This window comes from Manis pentadactyla, chromosome 3, assembly GCF_030020395.1.
Source record: "Manis pentadactyla isolate mManPen7 chromosome 3, mManPen7.hap1, whole genome shotgun sequence".
Lineage (NCBI taxonomy): Eukaryota > Metazoa > Chordata > Mammalia > Pholidota > Manidae > Manis > Manis pentadactyla.
This window is the reverse complement of record NC_080021.1, coordinates 101,422,251-101,449,225: the sequence shown is the minus strand read 5'-3', so window position 1 is coordinate 101,449,225 and position 26,975 is coordinate 101,422,251. Positions and strand designations below refer to the sequence as shown.

The 26,975-nt window shown below is 41.7% G+C and overlaps 1 protein-coding gene across 2 annotated transcripts in view; it reads left to right on the top strand.

Moving 5' to 3' along the window:
- FRMD4A (FERM domain containing 4A) overlaps positions 1–26,975 on the top strand; it is a 573,879-nt gene that overhangs the window by 145,047 nt on the left and 401,857 nt on the right. The window contains exon 1 of one of the 2 annotated variants that reach the window (XM_036908069.2): positions 1,472–1,607. The exons of the other annotated variant lie outside the window; for it this stretch is intronic. Within the exon in view, the coding sequence (XP_036763964.2) occupies positions 1,575–1,607 (33 nt within the window). The 5' untranslated portion in view covers positions 1,472–1,574. Of the gene's footprint in view, positions 1–1,471; positions 1,608–26,975 lie in introns of those variants that run through there. 2 annotated transcript variants of the gene reach the window in all.

The following is a 26,975-nucleotide window of genomic DNA, read 5'->3' as shown; positions in this document are numbered from 1 at the left end:
TTTTATGTAAGGACAGATGTTGCACTCAGTATATTGGGACTGCAGAGGTTTGTCAGGATGTTCAGACTCTGGTCAAAGGATGTCAGCATCTGATTAAGTGAGAATGAAGTTGGAGACATACACCTAAGTTGTAGAAAAGTTTAAGAATAAAGAAATAGGATCTAGCCAAGGAGATGAAACAAGGTAGGTAATACAACTGGTGATGATGCTAAGTTCTGTGGAATTCAGGTGTATGAATGAGAGAAGAAAATGGTTTATCAAGGGGTAAGAACATGAATGAAGAGCGACCAGCTTGTGACACTGTCTGGAGGACACTGCGTGGATCACTCCATCTTGGAGATGTCCTGGGAGTCAGGCGTAAATGTAGCAGAAAGATACAGGGACAGGTTATATCTGAAGAACAAGGGACAGGGCCATCAGCCTTAAATATCCTTGGTGAGTTCATGTGTGTGTGTGCGTGTGTGTGTGTGCGTGCGTGTGTGTGTGTGTGTGTGTCATGTTTATGATGTGAATGTCTTTGTAATGACATAGATGTTCTTTGCTACAATTCAGGAGTCATGATTTAGGTAGAAATGTTTAATTATTTCTACATATAGATTTCCTCAGGCGTAAGAAAGTTCAGGAGAATCTCATCGTTTCAACTTCAGCATGACCTGACCCAGGTCTTTGCCATATTTCATTGTCTGCTTTTTATAAGTAACCAGCAATGCTGAATGAAATAGTCAATCCTGGTTTATTTGGAGTCTGGGCAGCATACACACTTATTATTTAATGCTCTGCTGTTCAGGAACTGAGTCTATAAATCTGTTTTTGAAACTTTTATTAAGAGGAAGCTCTGCTTATATGCTTCTAAACATCAGTTCAGACAGCAGAAAAATCCAGTTAACTATGCAGATGTTATGGCAACACTGGCCTAAACAAATGGGTATTTACAGCTATACAAATAGTGAGATTTCTTTTTAAGTTTTCTGTACACAGACCAGAAAACCAGCTGAGTAACGGTAACAACTGGAACTTGTGCTATTGGGGCAATAAGGGCAGGCGGTGGGGGGGAGTCCGTTTCTTAGAAGAGGAACTGATGAATATCTTAAAGCAGTGCCTTCAGCCGTGGGCTCTAGAGAGAGCAACTGCAGAGCTGAGCCTGGGGAGCCCGGGATGCCCCGCAAAACTCAGCCTCCCTCGCCTCCTGTCTTGGGTGAGCCGCCCTGTGGTTTGGCTCAGATCACTTTTCTTGGCTCAAATGTGGTACCTAAGACAGGCGTTATTTGTCAAGTGAGCATGGTGCACGGAGAGCTGTAGGCAGATTATGGAAAGAGAGGGAGGGAGGAGAGAGCGCGGGAGAGAGGAAAGCAAGGGAGGGAAGAAGGCACGGAGAGGATCAGGCTTCTCCACGAACAGCGATTTTCAGGCACTGGGATTTCAAGTTAGACAGGGTGGCGGTGCCCTGGCGCCATCAGGGAGAGGGGAGGGACGGGCGACTCCCGACATGGCTCTTTTCATGTGGGATGCTTAAGGACAGCACGCAGAGGGAGTAACTTGGAGAAGAGAGAAACTGGCATGAGGATTCCGCCAAAATGGAAGGGCTCCTGTCTCCAATGAGGACGAAGGTAAGGAGAGTGAATCTTGCTTTCTTTTGGTTCTGCTCGGAGGTACAGAAAAGGCAGCTGAGGTACTAGGAGGCTCTGTGAATAGGAGGCTCACTGAGCTTTTGTCTTGTTTGAGAACTAGGCTGGCGAATGTAACTGGATATCTCAAAGAACAGGCTTGCCTCAAAGGCAGCCCGATCCGCAGGAAGGGAAAGCAGTGAGGAGAGCCATCTGCCAGTGTGGACAATAGGAATCATAGTAAATGAGTTCTCCTCTCGGTTGATTAGACAGCCATATTTTAGCAGGATTTCCAATCACTCTTCTTTGGAGGCTGTGCAACCTCGGAGCTGTTCGTTGTAGGAAGTACCAGTTTCTCAGGCTGCATTGCTTGTTCAGCAGGCGTAACACATTTAAAGCAGAGCATGCCCAGCCCCTGCTGGAAATATCCTCTTTCTTCCTCCTCTTCTTCAGAGCAAGAGGGTCAGTGAGTCCTCTGTGGAAAGTAGGTTAGTGCATTCTGAAAGGTAGTGTGTTCTCAGAGAACCACCAGCCCTGCAGAAGAAGAGTCCAGAGTGCTGGACTAGCCCTGACATCTTGAACTTGGTCCTATAACATTTACAGACGCTCATGGGGAGCTGCCTGCAGTCTTCTGGAAGCTCTGGGAACTTGTTCTCCTTGGCTGGAGTCGGCTTTTGCACTTGAGAGAGGGAAGCCTTGAAGATGGGCTTCCCACTAAGAGTTCAGACGATGAGTCTATTTGCTATCTGCTATATCCACATATAACTCTAAATGGGTGGGACAGAAATTCTAAATAAAGCTAGGAATTTTACTTTTCTTATGTAGAAACTTACAAAAAATCGGAGAAATTGACTCTATACCCACAGAGCATGGTTAAAGACAGTAGAGTAAGTCTTTGATTTACCTCATCCCTTTGATGTTCCATTTAGTGTTTCTATTAAACTCTTGTCATTGAACATTTTTTTTCCTGCTAGTTAATGAGCATGACCATGGTGTTTTAAGAGAATGTTAGAACTAGGGTTTTACGCATGAAAGTACCCCATCCTTTGAGAGAATTCCCAGTCTTTCTATTGGGTTTGCCGGGCATCTGATAGTCATTCATTAGAAGGGTCATCCCAAGTGAGAGTTTGCTACCAAAGGTTCTCATGTTGGCCGCTGGGTTGGCTGGCTGATCTCCTGCAAGAGTCCCTCTGTGGCCCCTGGGCTTTTACTGAGCATGTAGCTAAAGTTGTGATGATTGCAGGAAGCATATCTCAATCTGAGGTGGTGTGGATATAGCAGGTATCCTTTCTTACATCCTCTACCACTGCAAAGAAAATGGCAAATGGCACTGAATTCCTAGTTTCCCTTTATTAATAGGATGGATGTGAATGCTTTCAGGGGTGGCATTAGAATCTGTTCATTTGCTCCACTTTTGATACTGCTGCCTCAGACACTCTATCCTGGTATTGCCTTAGACACTCTGAGGCTCCCATCAGATCAATGGATCTGAGCTCATAACCTTACACAAGTACAACTCTCATAGACTTGGAGGGAGTTCTGTATGCAAATGAGTCCAGATCAGGCACTGCATAAATTATGTGGACCCATTAAAATGGCATGCTCTCATAGGGGGAGAGAGAAATGGATGTCAGTGGGTCACACTACTCCTATATTATGTTTATCAATTTAATTCACATCATTCCTTGTTCCTTAACCATCATCTAATAAACATCAAAACTATGGGGTTTTCGGTCCTGCCAAAGTTCAAACATAAAATCTCTGCATAGCAGATTGACTATCATTCAAACCTTTTAAGTTTTAGATTTCAAGGTGTAGGTGTGTGTGTGTGTGTGTGTGTGTATGTGTGTGTGTGTGTGTGTGTGTGTGTGTGTGTGTTTTAAATTGCTTCTGTGAATTCTTTTTCAATCTCTTTATTTCTGACTCTAGAAATTGATATTTCCATATTGGAGATTCAAATTACAGTATCATTATGACTCAGGGAACAAGACCTGACTATGTAGGATGGCAAAAGGGGATCCCATTGATGAGACTCTGCTTTAGTTCCTACATGCTATGTCCTGTGTTGTTGGAATACCCAGTGATTTTTAAAAACTTACCTAAAGACTTTAATCAATGACAGGGTATTGTCATTCTTAAACTTTGATCCACCGTATGCCTCATTAAGCCTATTCTGGAATATTCTCCCACTTTAGAAAAGATTTAGCTTGAAGTTTCTGATTTCATGATATCATGATGGCTTGGACAAAGGAAGCCTTCAACAGCTAAATTTTGGTGTGTTATAGTTACTTAATAAGTTACTGACATTTTAAAGCAAGTGTTGAGGTAAATTGGATATCGTGCAGTAATTTCATTATGCCATGTAATAGACTTAACCAGTCTAAATCATGGGTGCTTAATGCATTTTTATCTTGGGATTTGCATAATTGGCACATAAATATGCATAAGATTAACTGGAAGTGGCAAAACAGGGTGGGCAAAATGTTCATGAGTGTGAAAATTAAGGCATTTGCAAAGAGGACACCTGAGCATGCACTGTCTCTTGGGTGTTGGCCACACTTGACATTACCTAGAAACAGACAGAGCGGCAGCTGGCCTCCCCATGTCATGGCATTGTCTTCTCAGTGATACACGGGCTTAGCATAGCTTTGGCTCTTGGCTGGACTCACTTGGGCACACTACTTATTCTTCCTTTTATATATATATATATATATATATATATATATATATATATATATATATATATATATATATATATATATATATATATACCGCAATTTCAAAGAGTCCCTAAGCTGATGGATATACTTCTGACTGACCTCCTGGCAAGCCATGATACCAGCCTCAGGAATTTGACCATAACAAATGATGTTTGCAGAGAAAGGGGGCAGAAAAAGGGAGAAAAAAGAGACACTGATTGAGTCATTTTTCCTATGCAGGTAAAGGAAAGAATTTTATAATTCATCATCTCTATGCACTTTTTGAATGTCTTTTTTTATTCAGTTTTTAATACCCCAACCTTCTTAATTCTCTGCACTGCCTCCAGTGAATGAGGCTGGTAAAAATTCTCTTCATTTTCAGATTCTTGTGATTCCTACTTGCCAATGCCTGCTGCTAAATTTGCAGTGAGCACCTGGCTAGGGCCACATGAGATCAGACCAAGTCTCTACATGGAGTGTGTTCTGGAGAAGCTGCATCATCAGAAGAAAGTGAAGGAAGGAGGAGGGAGAGGAGAAGAAGGACAGGGTGGGGAGAGGACATGGCTTGGTTGGAGGTTCATCTTTTTTATTATTTATTGAGATATAGTTTGGCATACAGCACTGTGTAAGTTTAAGGTAGAAAGCATAATGACCTGACACATATATGCAAAATGATTACCACAATAAGTTTATTTAACATCCACTCATATAGTGACCAAAAAAGATTTTTTTTTCCTTGTGATGAGAACTTTTAGAATTTTCTATCTTAGCAACTTTCAAATATACCATATAACAGGGTTAACTATAGTCCTCATGCTGTACATTATATCTCCAGGATTTACTGATCTTATAACTGGACTTTTGTACCTTTTGACCACCTTCTTCCAATTTCCCATCCCCACCCCTGCCTCTGGTAATGACAAATCTAGTCTCTTTTTTATGAGTTTGTTTTAGATTCCAAATATAAGTGAGATCATGCAGCATTTGTCTGACATTTCACTTAGCACAATGCCCCTAAGTTCTATCCAAGTTGTTGCTAATAGCAGTATTTCCTTTTTTATGGCCAAGTGGTATTCCATTGTGTGGGTGTCTATATACATACACTACAATTCATTTATCCATCTGCTAATGGAAATTGAGGTTGCTTACATATCTTGGCTATTATAAATAATGCTGCAGTGAACATGGGGGTGTATATAATTTTTCAAGTTAGTGATTTTGTATATTTTGGATAAATACCCAGAAGTGGAATTACTGGATCATACAGTAGTTCTTTTTTTTAATTTTTGAGGAACTGAGGTCCATGAAGAGTGGATTGAAATGAACCTCTCTAGAAAGAATGGAGTACTAACTTTTACAAAGTTTAACTTAACAACCCAGCAACTGTTTTGAGTGCTAAGTAGGGTTTTCAGAATAATATGATAGTATTGCATTTAGTATCGCTCTCCATTTACAATTAGCTACCATCCCAGAGAAGGTGCTTTTTATCTCTCTGAACCTCCCCTATTTCTGCCACAATGACATTGTGTCATTTATTGCATTTCACTTACTTTTTTTGAAGGAATGATATTCTGATTTGTGGCATAGTTTTCTAAAGGAAGTCTTCTGAAAGGATCAGGCCATTTATGAAAGGACACTTACAGTGAAATGGAAACTGAGCCTACAAAGAGTGAGCATTTGAAATTAACATAAGAATTATGTCCTTAGAGTCCAGGTCTTGTGTGCCCCCGGTAAGTGCCATATGTAGCTACCGTTAATTCAAGAATTAGCCTTCTCTACCACACTGAAATACTGGAAACACATTAGACACAGATGTAAGATATAAAAATTCTAAAATTACAGACAATATAGATAGCAAAAGAAAGAATCAAAAGAGGGCACCCAAAGGCTCTCTAGTTCTTTAGACCAATTATCATACAGTATATATGAAACTGTTAAAGCCACTTAGAATTGTGCTAAACCTGTTTGAAACTTTTCCAGGACTCCATGGAAAATGGTGCCTGAAATGTCCATTGTGTTCCACCTACTTGATATATGGATGCTAATAAAAAACTGGAATCTCCCTTTTTAAGAGCTCTGTAAATTAAAAATTAGTAAGGACTTAAGAATGGAATATTCTGAGCAGGGACAATGGCAGAGGGCTTGACAATTACTTTCAAACACATTAAATATACACAAGATTATTCACCAGTTAATGACAGGCTATACTTTATCTTAATGGAGGCTTAAATAAGAGGAAACCTGCTGGAGCTGAAGCATGACACGTTTAGATTAAATTCAAGGCAATGTTTCTTGACATCAAAATGTTTTCCTGAGAAAGGTTTGATACAGTTTCTAATCTGGAGGTCTCCGAGACAGGAAGGATGATCCCACCTGAGAAGCCAGGAGCCTTTAAGGCATTCCATGGTTTTACAGTGCTGTGAATTTTTACCATAAAAGCCAATAAAACAAGAAATAGTTCTGTTTTTATGATGCATGCATCAGATTCCTTTGCAAAGAGTGGCTGTAAAGCATTTACTGAACCACTGAACTCAGTTGGGTGCAAACCGGAAACAACTTTATTCTTTTTCAAACAACCCCTTTCAAGGCATCTGTGAGTTGTGGAAAAGAATTTGGGAACTATAGGACTACTTATTAGGTTAATGAAAAGGAGATGTGCAAGGCACCTTAACCTGTCTTAGTCATACTTCCAACTACCTGGGTTCAAACCCTAGCTCTGCCGATTGCCAGGTATGACTTTTGGAGCCTTAGTTTGCTCATGTGTAAAATGCAGACAATCATAGGACCTATATGATTGTTGTGAGAAGTAAATAAGTTAGAGCCTATAAGGTCTTGGCACACCATCATAAATGTTAGCTATTACTAGTATGAATGTATGAATAAAGATATGAATGAATATATGCAGAAATGCAAGTTTCATGGCAACCATTTGGAATGAATCGCTATGACCATGAATACAAGTGGAAAGGCAGACTATCTATCCTCAAGAAGATGCTGTTAGCTGAAACACAGGAGAGTTTCTCCTGCCCGCAGGATCCCTGTCAAATCTGGTCCTTGCCTGTCAGGGTGCAGCTCAAAGAGTTCACAATAAAACAGATGCCTTTGTAGCATAAATCAGTTCTTTTTATAGTAAGGCCTTTCCCAGCACATACTTATGATAGGTAGATTATTTAGAAGAAAAGACTAGATTCAGTTTAAGTCAAAATATTTCCTCTCTGGGACCTCAAGAAAATCATGTTTCTGCTCTGGTCCTTGGTTTTGCCATCTCTTAACTGACACCTTAATTAAAGTACAGTCTTTCACACTTTAGATATTGCAAAGTTGAACATATATTATTGCACGTGATCTTTACCACAGTACACCCCACGAGGAGAGATAGCTGGGAGCAGGGACATAGGGACGCCCCTTTTGGTCTCTCCAGACTGAATAGCTCTCATATTTCCTACAGTGAAAGCTTGGCACTTGCAGACGAGGCCTGGGCAAGCGCAGGATGCAAGACTTGCTCCACACCCAGAAGGTACATAAAAGAGTCAGGAACAGATCAACAGACAGCAAATGCCAGCCTGGTAACTGTAGGGCTTTCAAAGCCATGGTTGGTTTAAAGCCTTTTCCATTGCATGCTAACAAAAGTCCTGCTGGCCCAGGACATTTTATGAAGTCACTTTGGAAGCCATCTGGATGGCCCTGTGAAACGAGAAAATATATGGGCCATTGGCCTCATCAGATGGGATACCAGGGCTCCAGGTGACCACCCCGAGGGCCTGGCAGGCCAAGCTGCCCTTGCAGGCCGAGACACTCAGTTGGTAAAAAGAAGACAGATGAGAGGCCCCAAGCCCCTGCTTCTTGTGTAACTAACTGGCCTGGGAGTATGGCAGGTAAAATGTGACATGACAAGGAGTGGGATTTTTGAGGATTCCTGACATATAAAAAACTAGAGAGTTGATCTATTTGTGGTAATTCTGTTCATTTTCTGGTCATACCTGTTTGCTACCTCCCAAGCAGGGGGAGAAGAGAACTCTGAGCAGCAAAGTTGCTGAGAAGAAAAAGGTAATCCCACAGCTCTTCTCTCTCATTTACTTATTCACCCAACAAGGATTTATTAAGAGCTCATATCGAGTGTCAGGCAATAAACATGTTTCCTTCTGTCAAGGTTGTACAAACAAAAGGGGAAGTGTTGAAGGGTCCACAAACAAGACAAAGCAGCCCCCTCACTTCCCTTGATAACAACTCAGAGCACACACTCTAGAAGCTAGAAGTAGGAAAAAATGATTTTCCAAAGGCGGCATTCCTTTTCACTAAATGGTATGCTTTTAATACAAGAGGATGATGGCAATTGGTAAATTAACTCCACACTGATATTTAAAGGGAATGACATTAATGGTAATAACCAGTGTCTTCAAAGGGATAAAAATGCCTGAAGGAGAATCCTGTTTAGTATAAGATTTCCTTTATTTTATACAAAGAGCAAGAACTCAGACATACTCTCAAAATGGGGAAACTGAAATGCAAGCGTGTTTCCTAAGATTTCAAAGTAAAACACTGTCTTTAACACTAGGGAAACCAGTTTAGAAAACACAGTGTAGGACACTATGAAATTTGATAAGAGACCCAAGTCCTTACTTAAGCAGTTAGTTTTGATGATTAAAATAACCTCCAGTATAGACATGGACTGTTATTCTTTAGTCTCTACAGATTTTTGGTGGGAGACTCATATATAGCACAGGTGTGCGTGCATGTGTGTGTGTGATTCACTTTCAAACTTGATGCTTCTGAAGGTGATTCCAGTGCTGGTGAGGTGGTCAGAGTGGAGCAGGATTTAGGCACCCTCCCCCCCAGGCCGTAAAGCAACTTTTAATTTATTTTACAGTTGAGTAAATCATGGGTTTGAGTAAATCATAAAGAAACAGAAAGAAAGCTCTTGGGCATGTCTATCATGTGTAGATTGTAAAGATATTAACATTTATTCTAAGTTACTTTGTTTTTAATTTTAGGGATAAATAAGACAATGAAATATAGTATTTGCTTAGGATATGCTAAGGAGTAAAGAATATTTAAATTTTCTAACTCAGTGTTGGCCAGTAGAAGTATAATTTGAGCCACATGTATAATTTAAAATTTTCTAATAGCCACATTAGAAATAAAAAGGCACAGATATAAGTAATGTAATAATATATTTTATTTAGCTAAGTATAGTTAATGAGTAATCAATATGAAAATGATGAATGGATATTTTGCATCTTTTTAAAAGTGTTTTCTTCAAAATCTGGTGTACATTTAATGCCTGCAGCACATCCCAATTCAGACTGGCCACATTTCAAGTGCTCAGAAGGTACATGTGGTTAGTGCCTCCATGCTAGACAGGGCAGCTCAGACTGATTTATTGGTACAACTGAAGAAGCCATAGAGCTGGGATTGTCTAATACTAGTAAATTGCAATTGCTATTCTAGCATCTTGGTTTGACAATGAAGTCTCTCCCTAGTGCTATTTTATAGCTGGGTTTCAGCAGAGCCCGGGACCTCCAAAGCCTATTTTGTGGGATGAATGCCCAGAGTGCTTTGACCTCTGTACTGAAGGTTGATGGTCACACACAAAGAATGAATGAGCTCAGTGCTCCCATTGTGCAGGAGGGACACAGGGTCAGGGCAGAGGGGACATGTGGACACAGGAGAACAGAGCAGCTGTAAGCAGTACCCTTGCTTGTTTTCCACACTTTCCTCCCAGTCAATTTAACTTTGGTCTTGAGTTTCTTTTCTTTCTTTTTTTTTTTGCCATTCCAAGGGTTGTATTAGATGTTCTTCTGTTTCCTTGCTTTTCTGTGGAGATTTCCTATGCCAGATGCAGCTGATACCAGGATACTCTATGTAGAGGAATTGTCAGCTGACAGAGCATTTCCCCCCACTCTCCCCAGATAGCCAGGTCCAAGTTCTCGGCCTTGCTGACCGCTATTATGTGAGGCCTGCAGAATCTCTGCCCCCAGCTTGCATCTCTCTCTCAAGTTTCATGGCTACACATGCAAGTCATTGTCTGTTTTTGTTGCACTGTTTTCATCATCCCCTGGGTATTCCAGAGATGTGTTTAAGTCAATATAAGCATGAGTTCATGTTGTCCCCCTCACGCTGTTCCTCTCTGTCCCTTAGTTCATCCAGTGGCAGCCTCTCCATCCAGGCCAAAGCCAAAGACCTGGGCCTTTACACACCTCTCCTTTCCCTTACAGGAAGGGTCAGCTCCCACGTCCCGTTTTTTCATCCCATTGGGATGTCTGTGTCCTTCCCTTCCTCTTCCACGTGGTTATAATTGTGGTGCAAGTCACCATCTTTTGACCGAATTCTTGCCACGGTCTCCCAGATGGACTTCTGGTCTCCCAAGACTCGCTCCCTCTAATCCATCAGTTCTTTACTGATAGAGCCACAAATCTTATCAGGTCATTCTCAAAATTTTTCTCTGGCTGCTCCCACTGCCTACAGAAGAAATTTTTTCCTCTGTGTGTAACAGGCCCTTCTTGATCGGGTCCCTGCCTACCAGTGTCTGCTGCCACCAGTGCCTTGGGGATATTGTGCTCTAGCATTACTGGAGCTTCACCAATGTTCCTGGCTTCCTGGGCCTCCTTGCCTTTGCACTTGCCAAGTCTCATGCCTACATGCTGCTCTCCTCAGCTGCCTGAAAATTCTGGAGCCATGCCAGAGTTGACTCAAGCACCACTTCTTCCTCGAATCCTCTTCTGACTTGAGGGGCAAACTTAAGGGTCTCCTTTTTCCCATGTCTTCACCATCACGCCCATATCCCCGGTACACGCATCACACCTGCTCCACAGGTGTTCAACAGATAGTTGTTGAAAAGGCAAAATTGTCATCTAAGGTTGAATTCTCAGGCTTATCCCACATGGACAGTAAGCTTGGCTAGATGTTGAGTTAACATTTCATTCATTAAATTTCTCCTTCATGTATTGTACATGCCACATCATTACAAGGCTAATATTCATCTACAGATGTGTGGGTGCCAGATGCATAAGATCAGATGGCCTTTGCCTTAACCAGAGCAGTGGGGCTCACCTGCGGCAGAAGCTCTGTCTCTGCTGGTGTTGGCTGGGCTTCAGGGTAATGGGGACGATGATGCCATCTGCTGAGTTCCAGCCACCATTACAGTGCATGAATTATCCAGCTTTTACCCCCCTTTTAAAGCTGAGGAAACTGAGGCTCAAAAAAAATCAAGTAACTTTCCTAAGACCCCACAGCCATTGAGGGGGTAGAACCAGGAACTGGACCCTAATATGGCCACAAATCCTACACTCCTTCCACTGTACCAAATGTCTCCCAAACTTGTCTTGCAGTTGGAGGTATTCTGAGTATGATATCCAAGTGACAGAATTCCTCAGGAAGCAGGATCATGACCCAGGTAGCAGTAGGTCCTGGGCTCTACCTGGGTGCAGAGATAGACACGGAGAGGACTCACAGGCCCTCTAGGTGAGGTCCACAACATCGGAGCAACTGCTGTATACCTGCCTTCCTATGAGCTTGGTCTCGTGGATGGGAACTCCTTTAAGAGCGCAGCGGAGTTGTTTCAACTTGTTATTAGATTCAGTTTAGACTTTTGCTTTAGCTTTCGATCTGGACTCCAAGGCTCGCAGGGGGTGCCAAGTTTTGTCATTGAAATTATGTGTGTTCTTTGCTCTATTCCCAGGAGCTTTCCCTTGATAAAACAAATGAACCACCACCAACGGTAAAACCAACCACTTTAACACGGGCACATTTGCTGCAAGAAAACACTTCACTCATATATGCTATAAAGTTTCTTTTCCTTTACAGAAATGTTTTCATGTAGAGAGTATTGATATAATTAACAAGAGTAAATGTCTCTTTGATGGAGAAACCCAATGATACCCACAGGCAAGGCTGGAGCTCAGGTTTACAAGCTCTGTTCCAGGAATGTCTAGGAGTATATGGATGTTTCACAGGTTTCCATTAAAGTGTTTTCCAAGCAGAGTTGGGTTTTATGTAAGCTGATGGATTTGTTAAAATGTTTTATATATCATGACTTTTTTCAGATACACAAAAACGCTTAGAGTAACCTATATATGCATCACCCAGCTTAAGAAATAAAACATTGCTGATAGAGCCGAAGCCCTTCCCCAATTGCATCCCTCCTTCTCCCCTCCCAGAGGTAACATTTATCCTACATTTGGTATTTATCATCATGTGCCTTTATTTTGTAATAAAAAGATACGTTTGTAATAAAAAGATAAATACTATTCATATATTTTATTGCTTTCCAGAAATGGTGCCTTTGTGTCTGTATTCTCAGTATGTGAATCTTCTGTAACTTGTTCTTTTCACTCCATAGCTTGCTTGTGTGTGTCTGCAACAGTGATGTGTATAGTTGGAGTTCATTCATTTTCCCTCCTGAAGGGATGTTGTGCTTGAGCACAACAGAGCATGAACACCCACAAGAGAATGTTGTGAACATTTCTCTTTGTCTTATAAACCATTGCAAACAATATTGCCATGTCCATTCTTATACACAACTCTTTGAGCTCGTGGGGAAGAGTTCATTCTCAGTCTGTACCTGGGAGGGGAATTGCTGGGCTATGTAGTACAGACATCCTAACATTTAATAAATTGTTCTCCAGAGACAGTGACTATTCAAACATTTTATTTCCCTGCGCTACACCCCTGTCTTCCCCGTGTTCTGTGGTATATGTATCCGCACACAATTTAGGATGATGCCAGAGAAGGAACAGTGAATGTTCCTGTCTACATAGAGAACATTTATTATGCTTGTTGTATTGTGTCCTGAGAATGAAAGTGAGATACTTGGTTACTTTCCTTTGAAATCTCCATCCAGTATTGTCTGTCTAACCCATACTTTCACTATCACCTCCAAACATCTCAGCTCCAACTGTAGCTGTGCTCTGCGTTATATGTATGTCATTATGATACATCATCAATTAATGGGTAGCATTAATCTGCAGGGCTTGGTCAGGTGTTACTTGATTTTATTTTCTTTATATAAAATACATAAACCTGTGAGAAAACCTGCTAAAAGTGTTACTAAATCCTGTAAGTCCTTTCAAGGAGAGTCTCCATGCGGAAAGGTTCAGCTAACCTGTCAAGCATTCTCCCCTTTTCCTTGAGGGCCAGCTTCCCTGGGGATTGCCCATATTATTTATTGCCACCACTACTTTGTTGGCCTCAGAAACAGTTACTAGTACTGGTTATCATGGGGCCCCTGTAAGAATTTTTATTTTGTATTCCAACACAATAATCTCTGAAACACAAAGAGTAGGAGAGGGTTGTGGATTGTGCCCTCTCTGATCACCTCCTAGCTGAGCATTGGCCCTTGATCGCACCACCCACCATATTTTTTTTCAGACTAATGACAGACAAACAGAGATTTGCTTAGGAATAAATGATGTGGTTCCAAATATAGACGAAGGGCATTTCTGTGGATTATTAAGTTTGTGGAAGAAAATAACAGAAGAACTGATTCTTCACCAAGTACCTGCTAATACAGGCATGCCACACTTGAAAGAACCTACCGCATGGGAGTCAGAAACTCCCAGTACTTATACTAAAGATAAAAAACAGGTTAAATCAGGTGTTAATTTGAATTTTATTGATTGTATGTATATTATGTAATTAATTTACCAATTTGACTTTACAGTTATGTAAGAACTCTAAGCATAAAGAGACTTTTTTAATGGTTGTATACATTTAGGTAACTAAAATTACAATAAAAATAAGTTAAGCCAGTGCTGGAAGTGTGGGAGTAGGTGGTCCTTGAAAGGAGTCCACAGATTTCTGAAGTGAAATCACACCTCACAGTAGAGCTGAGACCAGCTGTAACATTTCCATATGACTTTCTAAAGTCTCAATGTTCACGGAAGGGAAACAGACAGGTTTGTAGTGGCAGCCTCTACCAGGAGAGTAATTTGCCCTCCTGGCTTTGGGGCCTGTGAAGCCTGCTGGGTCCCTTTCTTCAGCAGAGGCCCTCCTTCCTCATTGGCCTGCAGTTCCTGCAAAGCTGACAGAAGCTCACAAAGCCCATACCCTAGAGCTTGAAGTCAAGTGAAGGCACATTTCCCTGCCCAATCTGTCTGGGGTCATTTCCTGTTTCAGTCTGGCTCCAGCTAAGTATTTCAAACACAGATAATTTAAGACAGGGAATTGGTTATCGAGGTGCTGGAAGAGCAAAGAAGCTGAGCCAGGGACAATGAAATGGCAGCAGGAAACCGCCACGTCCACATAAAGCTGTAGAGACACAGTGGGGCAGGTTACCAGAACACAGCACCTGCGCCATCTGTCAGGAGTTAGCATCACAGTAGGGGCTTCCCAGTAGGGCCCAAGGTCAGGCAGGAAGAGACAGCCCCAAGGGGAGGCAGCACTACAGGAAGCAGAGAGAAAGGTGTCTTCCTCCCAAGTTCCTTCTCCACTTCCCATTGAGAAAGCCAATGGCAAGCAGGCCTGGGGTGTACTTCCGGTGACCCAGAGCAAGTGGCAGGGGAGGACAGCAGGCTGTGAAGGCATCTCCTGAGTTGTCTTGTCTGTTGACCCTCCACATCTCTCAGATAACTTGACTCTGGGAATGACCCCTTATGAGTGACCCCAACTTCTGCACATTGGTATGTGGCCTTACCCTATGGAAAGAAAGGTAAATGGGATTCCGGTTTTGTACCAGTTCCAACTGGCTTCTGGGGCTGCCTGTGACTCTGTGTGTATGTGTAGTTGGGAAAGAATTGTGGCTTGATTAAGAATGTCTGTCATGAGTGCAGCATGTGAATATCAGCACTCATGTTTGGTATGTCATCCCTATCTTCTGGCTTCATCATGAACATCTTTCAGTAGACAACACACAAAAGTTAGCATCTGTATGTACCAAAAGTCAATCTTAGGTCTATCTGCAAACGTAGGTGTGCAAGAACATGTCCATTTTTAAATGTTTGTAAGTTGAATCATTTTGAATCTACATCTTCATCCCTCTGGATGGGTAAGGATCTCAGTCCTCTCACTCTTCCCATGTGGTGCTTGGAAAATAGGAAGAGACTTCAGCACTGCAGTCCATGATGGTCACCACTGACCACTCACTGCCAAGCCTGCCTGAGGGAAGGTGAATAGCTCTCTGCTTGCCTGCCTTGGGTGGGGCCCTGGAATCTGTGCCACAGCCTGGAACTCTAGTGTTCTGGGTCCAGCACTCCCAGGATCCTCTTGCTACCATCTTCCCCTTGGATTGTGCCTCCTACCCAGGCATCTGCAAGTAAGGTAAAAATCTCTGCTGCTCACGGAACATGGGACCAATGGACCTCTACTCCTTTCCCAGGCTGGGGGAGTCTCTCTTCTCTATTTTAAATACAGATGCTCAAAAGATGGGAATCTAGAAGGAGGACACTGGTCCTCAGTTTTCCCTTTAGTCAGTGGGACCAAGATGAGAGCGAGATATTATTTCAGTTTCACTGAGTTACTATCTTTAGACATCTCTAAAGGGAGTATATGAGTATATCTTGATTTGGCTACATAGTTACTTATTTTCTGGCAAATTCTAGTGTATTGAAATGCATTCCATCACCTTTCCCTCATGCTGCTCAGTCTCCTTCCCTCTTCCTCCTGCCCCTCGGAATCCTGACAACATCTTTTCAATGAGGTTGGTTTTAGGCAGTCAGAGCTGGGGTAGAAGGTGTCCTGTAAGCAGCTTCTGCTTTTAGACTAGGATGGAAACACTTCCTAAGTGAGGGGCACAGAGGCCTGCTGTCTTTTTAAACAAAGGGAAAAAATATAAGGAGAAAAGAAATTAATTAAACATCTCCAAAAATTAACCTACAGTATTTCTGAGAAATGCATCTTGGGGGTGGGAAGTGGGCTGCCTTCCCAACAGAAGGTTCTATACCTTCAATCAGACCTTCATTTTCCTGCGGTGGGCCAACACTATTATGGGCACAGAGGGGACCCCAGCAAATAAACTCCCAAACTACTTCATGGGGCTTTGAACTGGGAAGTCAAGGAATCTCAATAACCCTACTCTTAGCTTCTGAGCAGCATGTAAAATCCCCAGGCACGTGTCAGATCTAATACTTAGGATATTAAGTATGATTCTAAACTGAGATTTCTGTAGAAAAAGCTCACAGTCTGCAATTACAAGGCCTTTCCATGAATGAGCATGAAATCAGTAGAGTAATTTGGTGTGTGGAGTAATTTTTAAAAGTGCTGATGTATTTTCACCTTGTTTCACTCACTAAAGCTGACTTGGGGAGAAGGTGGGAGGAAAATGGAAATGTGTAGTTTGGGGTCCTGTCTGTGAGCACGTCTCCTAGGAAACCACCTGTGATGGAGTGCAGTGGGCTCTCTGAAATGGGAGGAGGAGTGAGAGAGAGCCATGAGGGAACATGCAGGGAAAGGAAAGGATAAATCGTGGCCCCAGCCCCATGCTCTTCAGTTATTAAAGGAAATACTCTGTTCTTCGTGAATCTTTTGGATCTGCTGATGGGGTAAAGGTGGGGGAGAGTAGGATAAATAACAGCAGGTCCATTGGTGGGACAGGAATGTCATTGGTCCCAATAATATGCAAAAAATTAAGCAATATACAAATGAAATAATAACATCATCTCTATTTCAGCTTCATAGTAGAAAGTAAAAGAAAATAACAATTTCGCTATCCTCTGAGGATGATGCTGATGCTACTTGCTATCAACAGTCATGGGTACTGGTTTGTTTTTAGCACTGGAGGCCATATGTTCATCATGCTAGAAGTCCTGCTCCTTCATCTACTTCCTTCTCTTTTATGATCAGCAGCATAGACCTAGGACCTAAATGGAAGAGGGCTGGCTAGGATGTGGCTGCCACCTGGGGACATGAGGCACAATGTCACCGTCCATCCATGCCCTCGCCTCCCAACCTTCCTGAGGTGGGAAACGGAGCTAACTACATGTTTAAGGTGATGAGGGAGAACATTTAAATGATGTTTACATCAAACCCACTGGGTATATCTTTTCCTTTAGTATAATTAATATTGAAATACTAAGCATATTATGGGAGACATCCAGTTGCCTGGATGAATATTCTAACTTATTTTTCAATTGAAATTCTTCTATGGCATGAGTTTTCTGTGAAAGCAATGGTCCCTGAGACAGTGCAGTTTAAGTGTAAACAGGCACAGTTCAGTGAGTTTTAAGAACTTGGCTTTTGAATTGCTCATGATGTTTATGGGTTCCTAGAATCATCCTTATCAATATTTTGTCATTTCTGTGCTTTGGTGTGTTAATTAGGTTTATTTTCAGTGGTGTTTATATAATCACATATTATAGCTTGTTTATAATTATAAGTATGTGAGCATTCACATATGTCTAGCTATGTATGTGGGAAGTAAAATCTCAATGTAAACCTTTAATAATTTAAGAAATACATTAACACTATAAGGTCTTGCTCCAGATCTTAAAGTTAAACATTCTTGGATCTGTAAGTGCTTTATAAAAACAGAGGGGGAAAGGTTATTTTCATTATTAATAATAAAAAAAAAGGTTTTCTCTTGATTCTTAATCTCTTTGAGGATGTCTTCTTTGTTCATTCTTTGTATGCAAAGGAGAGTTCCCAGTTAAGGCCATGGTCAACTTATGACCATGGGTTTTGGTCATCAAAGATGGAATGGTAATGTCTATGAAACAGACAAAAAGAATAAAACAGTTACAACGTGTAAACTCCCTAGATCTTATTAATCTGGAAACTAAAGAAGGGCAGTTAGACACTATTTCTAGCCACATCTGATGGACTCCAGAATGGTAAATAGGGCATGTGCACTTGTCAAGCGCATGGTGGGCCTGAGAGTTCTCCAACACCTCCTTAACTTTGTACCAATAACACAGTACATACTGGTGTTAAGGTGTACTTCTTAGAAGAATGTTAATAGCCAATGTTACTAAGAGCATAAACCACCTCAGACAGGGTTTTAAGAATTTACTAGAGTTAAATTGTACTTAAAACACCCTGAGGCAGGAATTATTTAGACCATCCATCCTTTACAGACAAAGAAACTGTGGCACAGAACCATTGAGTAACTGACCCAAGATCACATAGTAAGTGGAGGAGCCAGGATATGAACCCCAGAAGTGTGGGTCCAGAGCTCACCGCTGAGCCATGCTGTATGGCATCACTGGTCTGGAGTTTTGGTTTGGCCCCAGCACATGGAGCCAACTACCTCATTTTCGGAATGTAGTGAACGCCCATCAGCGTTGGATGTGGACTGCCTCATACCCTACCTGCACTTCAGATTCTCATCTGCTTTGGCTCATAAGCTATTCTTCCCCTGCAGGTTGGCATGAGGAAAGGAAAACTGGTATCGTTTCCTAAAGGTAATATGTCCTAGGGCTCCTAAATCTGCAAAATCTAAGCCATCTTTCAATGAACCAGCCTATCGGGCATTTTGCTTATTTATTTGTAATTTGTACCTTGGAGCAGCTTAGAATAAAAACATATATACATGTGCTTATTAAATACAAATAGAAAATTCCAAACCTGAAAAGGAAAAGAAGCAAATATATGGTTGTATTTACTATTATTACTGTCATCTGCCCCAACTGATCACATACAGAACTGTGTATTTATTTTCAACCCATCAATCTACTCATTTTTACTGGGAACCTACCATGTGCCAGGTAAGCGCTAGGTGCTTGAGGTGAGACAGAGATGTTTAAGAATGGCTGGATGCTGACACTTGGCCTCTGGGAAAGTCTGGCACACTTGAGCCAGTAGCTGAGAGCCACACTGCATCTAACGCAGCAACTCACCATGTCATCAGTGTGTTAAGTGGGGGGTCTGAGAGGTCAGCAACCAGTCAGGTGTGGGTGAGATAATCCCGAGCTTAAGGATTCCTGTAGGCATCAGTTACCTCATCATAGATATGGCTGTCACAGGAGTCAACAACTATACGCTGAATGGAGAGCTGATAAAATGCTAGATATTGTTTTACTACATTGCATTGTGTTGTGTATTGCATTGTGTTGTGTGGAACTGTGTTATATTGTAATGGTAGTGGATCATAGACATTGGGAGAAAATGCCCATCCTGACTACCTTCTACACTATGTAGGAATCTTTCCTTCCCATGTCATTCCTGTCACATGATCATCTAGTTGCCACATTCAGTGTAGTCAAGGAAGGATAGCAACTATAGGAGCTAGTGGTTAGGGAGCCCTCTGAGCCATCTTTTAAGCATTGCCACGTATCAACTTAATCCTTACGAAAGCTCTGTGAGGTTAGTCCTGTTACTACCCACATTATCAAGAAGAGGAAATTGAGATACAAAAATGTTAAGTAATTTGCTCAAGGTCACATGGCCATCAGATAACAGAGCTCTTACTACCTAGTCTTTTGAGATGATTATCTTATTTCTAGATTTTATTGTTAGGAAAATGTTCTAAGGTTTATCTGAAATCTCCCTTCGAGTGCCCACAATCCAATGATCCTATTTTATTATATCAGTAAAGAATTAGCCCACTTTTCTTCCAAAATGAAAAGCTATAAATCCTGTGTCAGAGACCTTAAGTCCTTGCTTTTAAGGAAGGTGAATGCATCCCTAATTTTTTTGGATCAGTTTCTGTCTCAAGCAGCATAGTGAGAGATTGAGAGCCTGTCTTCTTGACCCAGGTAGTGTAAGTTCAAATCCCAGTTCTTCTACCTGTCCACTTTGTGACCCTAGACATGTTGCTTAATATCTCTGTGCCTCAGCTTCCTTACATGTAATAGTAAATACAGATTACTGAACTAGTAATTATAACTTCAAATGGTCTTGTCATAATGTTTTATGCTTAATAAGTCTTTGCATATGTAAAAGAGGGCCTAGCACAATGCAAGTAGGTTTTCTTATTTCTGGAACCCTCCCCCTGAACCTGGGAGGTACTCTCAGAGCAGTACTCAGAACTGGACCCAGGATCAATCTTCTCCAAACAGAACCCATTTTTAAGATCCGTGAGCATTAGTTAATTGTTTGCTTTATTTTGATATAGAAAAGAGAACAGTGAGTTTGATCTGGGGGAGGTTAATTAAGTGACTCTCGAAGTAACTCTGAAAATCAGTGGTAGAGTTAGGATTCGAATTCCAGTTTCCTGTGGCTTTCCTGCTCGCCTAGCGGTTCTCTGTGGTGGTCACCTCCTCATGTGGGCCCTTCATGCTGCTTCCACCTGTCCTGCCACGTGTGTCTGCTGTGTCTTCCTGTTTCGGTGTGAGCTTATGTCTGTTCATGGCAACACCATTCTCCAAGGCACCCTAGAGATGATCTTTGAAGTGATCTTGGATTGTGCCCTTTCTCTGCCACCAAAATCTAATCAACCACCAACAGTTTCTACAGGCATAAATAAATGAAGGAGCAGCATTAGATGGCTTGGAAAGTCCTTTCAGTTCTGAGGTCGTCTTGCCAAAGAAAACTAGGGCTGGACAGGAGTTAAAGTGGTAAAAACAGGCTTTAATCAAGATCTATTGAAATAGAGGGGAAGAAAGCCTGAGAAAGTGAAACCAGGCTGAATATCAGCTGGATATTTGGGTATCAGCTCTGAATTCAGCATGGACAAGTGGTTTTATCAGGCTGGAGTCAGTGGGTGGACCATCACTAAGAAGGGACATCAGGGGTAAAGGGGCTTCTGGTGCAATCACCTTGACCAGATTCTTGCTGTGACTGGGTGATGCAGTCCCAGTGAGGACACAGGGATGGACCCTGGATGCTGAGGCCTCAAGGAGCCCAGCAACAGGTCAGTCACGGAGAGGTCTGGGTCGCTTTCCATGTCTTTGTCTCACTCCAGTCATTCCCCCAAAATCTCTCTTACACCTGTATCCTCCTCTGCTGTTCTACTGCTCCATTCACTGTTTTTCACTGCCTTGCCCCAGAACCAGAGTGGGATGTGGTCTCAGTTTTCCTCATTCCTGAGCTGCTCCCTGTTCCAGCCAAGGCTTAGGAAGCTGCCCCCTCTGTCAGGCTCACAGGTGGCCAGCTCATCTATCAGAATAAATTCTCATATGACACCCCAGCACGATAATGCCTTTTGAGTGACACAAATTGTATTGAGACAATTACCAAACACATGATAACACTGCTAAGAGCAGCTAGAAAAACGCTGTAAAGACACATTTATTGCCAGTGGGGTAGTTTAGAGCACAACTCCATCAAGGTTTTGCACTTTCAAATTTGGGGCATTTGGTAACTTGTGTATGATGCAGAGCAAAGATAATTATTTGTACTATTGAAAAGATTCACCTGAACACACTATAGATTTTTTTAAAAGACCAAGAGAAATAATAATGAATTCTTTGAGTTAGTGGACTCCTACTTTCCCTCCTCCCCTCACCAATCACCCTCAGAGCCACTTTCCGGGGAGTTCCTGCCCCCTTTTCTCCAAGGCACTGGTGACCGGGTGAGTGACTGTGTTGTAGCTCCCAGGAGAAATGCTGATTTGCATTTTAACACAACCTCAGGTCAAATGAATGAACTTCTAAGGAGGAAAATTTGAATATCAGACAGCAGGTGGGAAGAACTCTGGGGAGTGGGGGAGTGAGTTCTCTTGCACTTAAACTTCCATTTCTCACCTTCAGCATCTTTTCAGTTTTAGCATTTTGCTTAAGCTCTTTCACACTCTCATTCTTTGTTCTCATTTAGTGAAAAAGATAACATATATTCTACCTTCATGTTCCATTTTTATTACACCAACATCACCTTGGCAGCTAGATATAGCAGGAAGATCCAAGCTCAGATGTCTAGGAGGCTTGGGTTTTAATTTGGTTTCCCTCATCAGTAAAGGAGGGTGTTGCATTATAGTATCTCTCAAGGTCTGTTCCAGGTTGGAAAGTCCTTGATGTAATGATTCAAACATTAGTTTGGGGAAGGTTATTGTGTGCAAACTCTTCAAATCCATGTCCTAGAGCCACATTTTGAGCTAGGGATGCAAATTCAGTGCTTCCATTTCTCTTAATTCTCTTAGAGTGTAAAATGGGCTCTTGACAGTATTTGTACTCTAAAAAGCAGTCACCATGAGATTACAGTGTCTGAAGGGTCAGCATTTTACTAGGTCACATTTTCTGCTTAAATTGCTTGACAGTTTCCCCTAATAGCAGAGAGTACACTTTACTTAAAAACCTGTGCTCAACAATTTAGAAAATGTCTCCAGAACATGCATATAAGTGATGCACACATCTTGAATAACTACTACTACATGACAGAGAGGAAGCATATTTAAGGATTTAAAGCCAAAAAAGCTGGAACTTTCTGAAAAAAAATCTTTCTTGTTAGTAGCACCTTTGGTTAAAAATATATATTTTTCCATTCCTTATAATGTCTCCATCAATAATAGAGCTTTTATTATATATTGTGCATCCTAATAAAAACCAGTCACCCAAACTCTGCTTTTTTCATGAACCTTCCTGTGACAAGGTAGTTTATGACAGCAAATATATGTTTTGTGATGTTTAAAGGGAAATGAGATATTTTTAGTCCATGAATCTTTACTGAATTCAGTCACTATGTTATGCATCAGAAGATCCACAGACACAAGATGCTGGTGGCATTGTGGGTGGGACACAAAGAACTCTAAACCAGAAAGACCACACGGTGAGAAGCACTGATGAGAAGAAAATGGATGCATCCAAGCTCCATGTGAACGTTTAGAGAAAGGAAGCAATTAATCTTGCCTGTGTGTGTGGCAAAAAGTGGGAAAAGCTGGGACAGTAATCCAGGGAGGCTTCACAGGAAAGGTGACCTCTGAAGTATATGTTAAAAGAGATGGGATTTCAGTAGGTAGAAAGGATGGGATAGAGGTAGGGGGTGTTATGGGCAAGAGGAACAGAGCATTCTTTAGGGTTCTACAGGGAAACAGAACCAATAGGATGTGTGTACACACATACACACACACACACACACACACACACATACACACATGCATGTATATGTATATGTCCAGTGACAATATTGTTGCTGGGCAGTGCTGTCTGGGGAGCTATCTTCCTGCATGGTAGGCAAAACCTCAGCTGGGACCAGGTAGGGATGGCTCTTGATCCTGATCAGGAAAGAATTCACAAACAGGTCAAACAAATGCAAGCAAGAAAGGAATTCATTAAAATGAGAGTAGTAGTAAGTGTCAGAGTCATATAGTGCCAGGAAAAGTGACCCTTTTATTTGTGTAGCCATACAGGCAGCAAAAAAAGCAAGGGAGAAAAGGGAGTGTCATTGAACTCCTGCTTGGCATAGGGCAATTTTCTTGCCAACTCCTACAGCCAGAGTCCCCTGTTATCCAACGTCTGCTTGGTCTGCACAGTGTAGGAACTATGTCCCTGAAGGCCCAGGATTTGGGGGAGCCATGGAGCATTGGATAGAGTGAGTTTATGTTCTGAGAACTTCCCAAACAAAGGAAAGGAGACTTTTGGGCAGGCTGCTAAAGGACATGATCATGCAGCCACCATACCATCCAGGTCAGCCAGGAAACTCAGAGGTTTCCAAGCTGCTTTCCTGCTTGCCAGAAATAAAACAAGGAGAGAAAAAAGGAGAGACTTGTGCTAAAGGATAGAAGTTTAAATGAAATAGCAGAGTGACAAAGACATTTATCACCGGTAGTGGAGTGTGGGCAACCTCAGAGAGGAGGCCCATGTAAGGGTTTAGGGTTAGGGTTTTATAGGGCCTTTTGGAGTGGGTTGGTATAAGGCATAATGTATACAGGTGGTTAATAAAGTTTTGTCTTCAGAGCAGGGTTATTTAGATGACTGTGATGATCCAAATCTTGGCATTCTCCATCCATGTAGGTTTGTCTGTACACAGGAGGTCTATCTCTCAGCCTGGTTACAGTGTTACTTAATTGACTAAGGTGACTGAAAGAGAAGGGAGAAGAGCATACAAGTTAAGTTCAAAAATAAGCTGGGCCTTTTTCACAGGCTTAGTAGATTTTACAATGGTATGACCCTTGTCCCATGTCCCTGCTCTATCTCAATATTAAGAATAAGGAAGAATACAACATAATCAAGTACTCCAGGAACGGAAAGGTAGTTTAATGTTAGAAAATCAGTAAATTAAGATGTAATGATAAAGGATAACCAGGAACATGATGAAAGCTCCTCTGAGACTGAATATGAGGTATGAGTCAATATTTTAACAACCAGTGCAGCCATAGCAGTTGTACTAGCTGAATATCTTGGAAGCTAGTACATAGGTTAAAATTACTAGGCATCCAGTTTTCTAGGTCCATTGTCCCAGCAGCATTAGGAAGTTAATAAAGCAGATTGAATTGATTTATTTTGCTATCATTGTCATCAAACATTTACTGCATTATTAGAACTAGATCATTATTTTAGGGGGAATATGAGCTACTTACAAGGCTGTGGAGACTCTTTTCCACTAGACACAGTTGGATTCAGCTGCTTTGTCCTGTCTGTTGTACTGTGAAATCTTGGGGAGCAAATGCACCTGGGCATTTCCAGTACCTAACACTGGGCTGGGCACATAGAAAGTGATCAATAAATGATTGTGAATGAATGAGCAGGTTGGTTATTGATTCCTTCAGAATCCAGAGGTAGCTGAAAATTTGAGGACCCATTTCCCATTCCCTTCACATATGTACGGTTCCTGGGCTCACCTGCTAGGATGCTGAGGTGGTCTTTATATCTAACAACTGGCTTCTTGTTGAGAAGAGCTTGCCCACACTTGCTCACTTGTGGGATGAGTACAGAGCAGCTTTGTTTAAAGTATTTTGATGTGCTCAGCCCCAAAGTACTTCACAGAGAAAGAGCACTTGAGGCTTAAATAATTCCATCTCCTAAGAGAAGGAAAAGAGGCAGGTACGAAAATGTGTTCAGATAGAATTAAAATTAAAGAATAGAGAAAGAAGGCAGCAGAACACCTTGCAAATTCAGAGGTAGAAGACAATAAGCAATTAGTAGCTAATGAGAAGAAAGATGATCAAAGGTAGGCAAGGAAGCTGGGGGGCAAGAGGCAGGGAGCCACATCCCAGAGGTGTTTATATTCAGTGAGAGCAGGTCTTCCCTGGCTACATTGCATGAATTTTTATCATGCCTCTCTACTTAACTTCGGTCACTTTGCTCATATTAGGCAAATAACTTCTTGATGTCAGAATCAGTATGTGCTGATAGTTCTTGAATCTCAAAGCAAAATTAAAAGGGGGAAAGTTTAAATGAGAGAGAAAGAAAGAGAGAAAGGCACCAAACCAACTCAAAGCTTCCATTCAAACTCAATAGCTTTTTGTTACTTAGTGTCACTTCAAATCACACACATTCCCAGGCAGAATTAAAGTCCAGCTCAGATAGCTCAATGAGCTGATGTGTAGACTGCAAATCTTGTTTCAGAGTCTGAATGTATCCCTCCAACTGGGGATGGGGGTGTTATTTCCACAGGGGAAGATGAATTTTAATGAATGAAGGCCCAAATTATACTTATTTCATTCCCCTTGAAGGGAAACAGAGCTGAAGTAGTGAGACTCTTGCTGTAGGAGTTGCCTTATGAAAGTTTGTGCTGGCTTTTGGAGATCAGAATGAAGTAGGGCAGGGACATAGGACAAGCATCATGATTAACTCTTCCTGCCTATGATAAAAATGCCAATATATAAACAGTATAGTAAGAACAGGAGGGACTCCATCTTAAGGCTAAGATTCCACTTTAAAAACCAGGGAGTTAGGAAGTAGGATTCTTAACATATTCTTTAGTAATCAGATAGTAACCACCCTATTTTAAGAGAGGACAAGCAGTCATAACTGATATTTTCCAAGTGCTTGAGGAAACCATTATCTTGGACAAGAACAGGATCATTAAATTCCTTGTGTTAAGTTTATCTTACAGAATTATCTAGAGGACTGACTGTGGACGGTGACATAATGTCTCTCACTGGAGAAAGACATCATGAGACCACATGTCAAGCCTACACCCCCCCCCACTCTGCTGCCCTAGGCCCCATTCTTGAAAGACTTAAAAGACAGAATTCTAAGCTCTTTAGTGCACCTCCTCTCTAAGGTTGCCCGCACTCCGCTTTTTTTGAGTGTGTACTTTTAAAATAAACCCTTCTTCATTAATCCCTCTGGCTTCTCCTCTGGGCTGCACATTGACAGTGACTCTGCTTCTTTACTTAAGGCAATAGCTCCTGTCAAGTGATTTTATCACTTTTATGGGCCATCTCTCTATAGGTCCTCCTTCCTCTTGCTTATTCTGGCCTAGAGTCTGTACAGCTCCTGCTGTTGCTAATATTGGCTTGCTGATTATCCCTTTTGGTTTCCCTTAACTTGTCCACATCTTTGTCATTGAAAATCTCCTCAATTACTCCTGTTAGAATGTGCCATTTTCTGTTCCTGAGGTCACAGGACCTTAATTCATACAATTCTGTTGCCTAAATAAATATAATGAAAACACAAAAAATAAAAATAAAAAAATAAAGCATTCTTACTGCTCAACTTGCTGCATTTTGTCTCTGTGCTCTTCCAGTAATAAGCGTCTTTGTCTCTTTGCTATTTCATTCTATTTCCAAGTCTCCACTGTGTCTCTGTTTAACTCCTGATAAGTAGGGAGGGGCTGCTGAGAGCTCTGATTTGGGCTTGCAAGTTTCCATCACCTGGGTGACCCAGATGAAGCTGCAGTTACGCATCTATTCTTTAGTAGCCTGCCTGAACACCTCCTTTCTTTGGGAAGTTCTCAGAACATAATCTCACTCCATCCTGTGCTC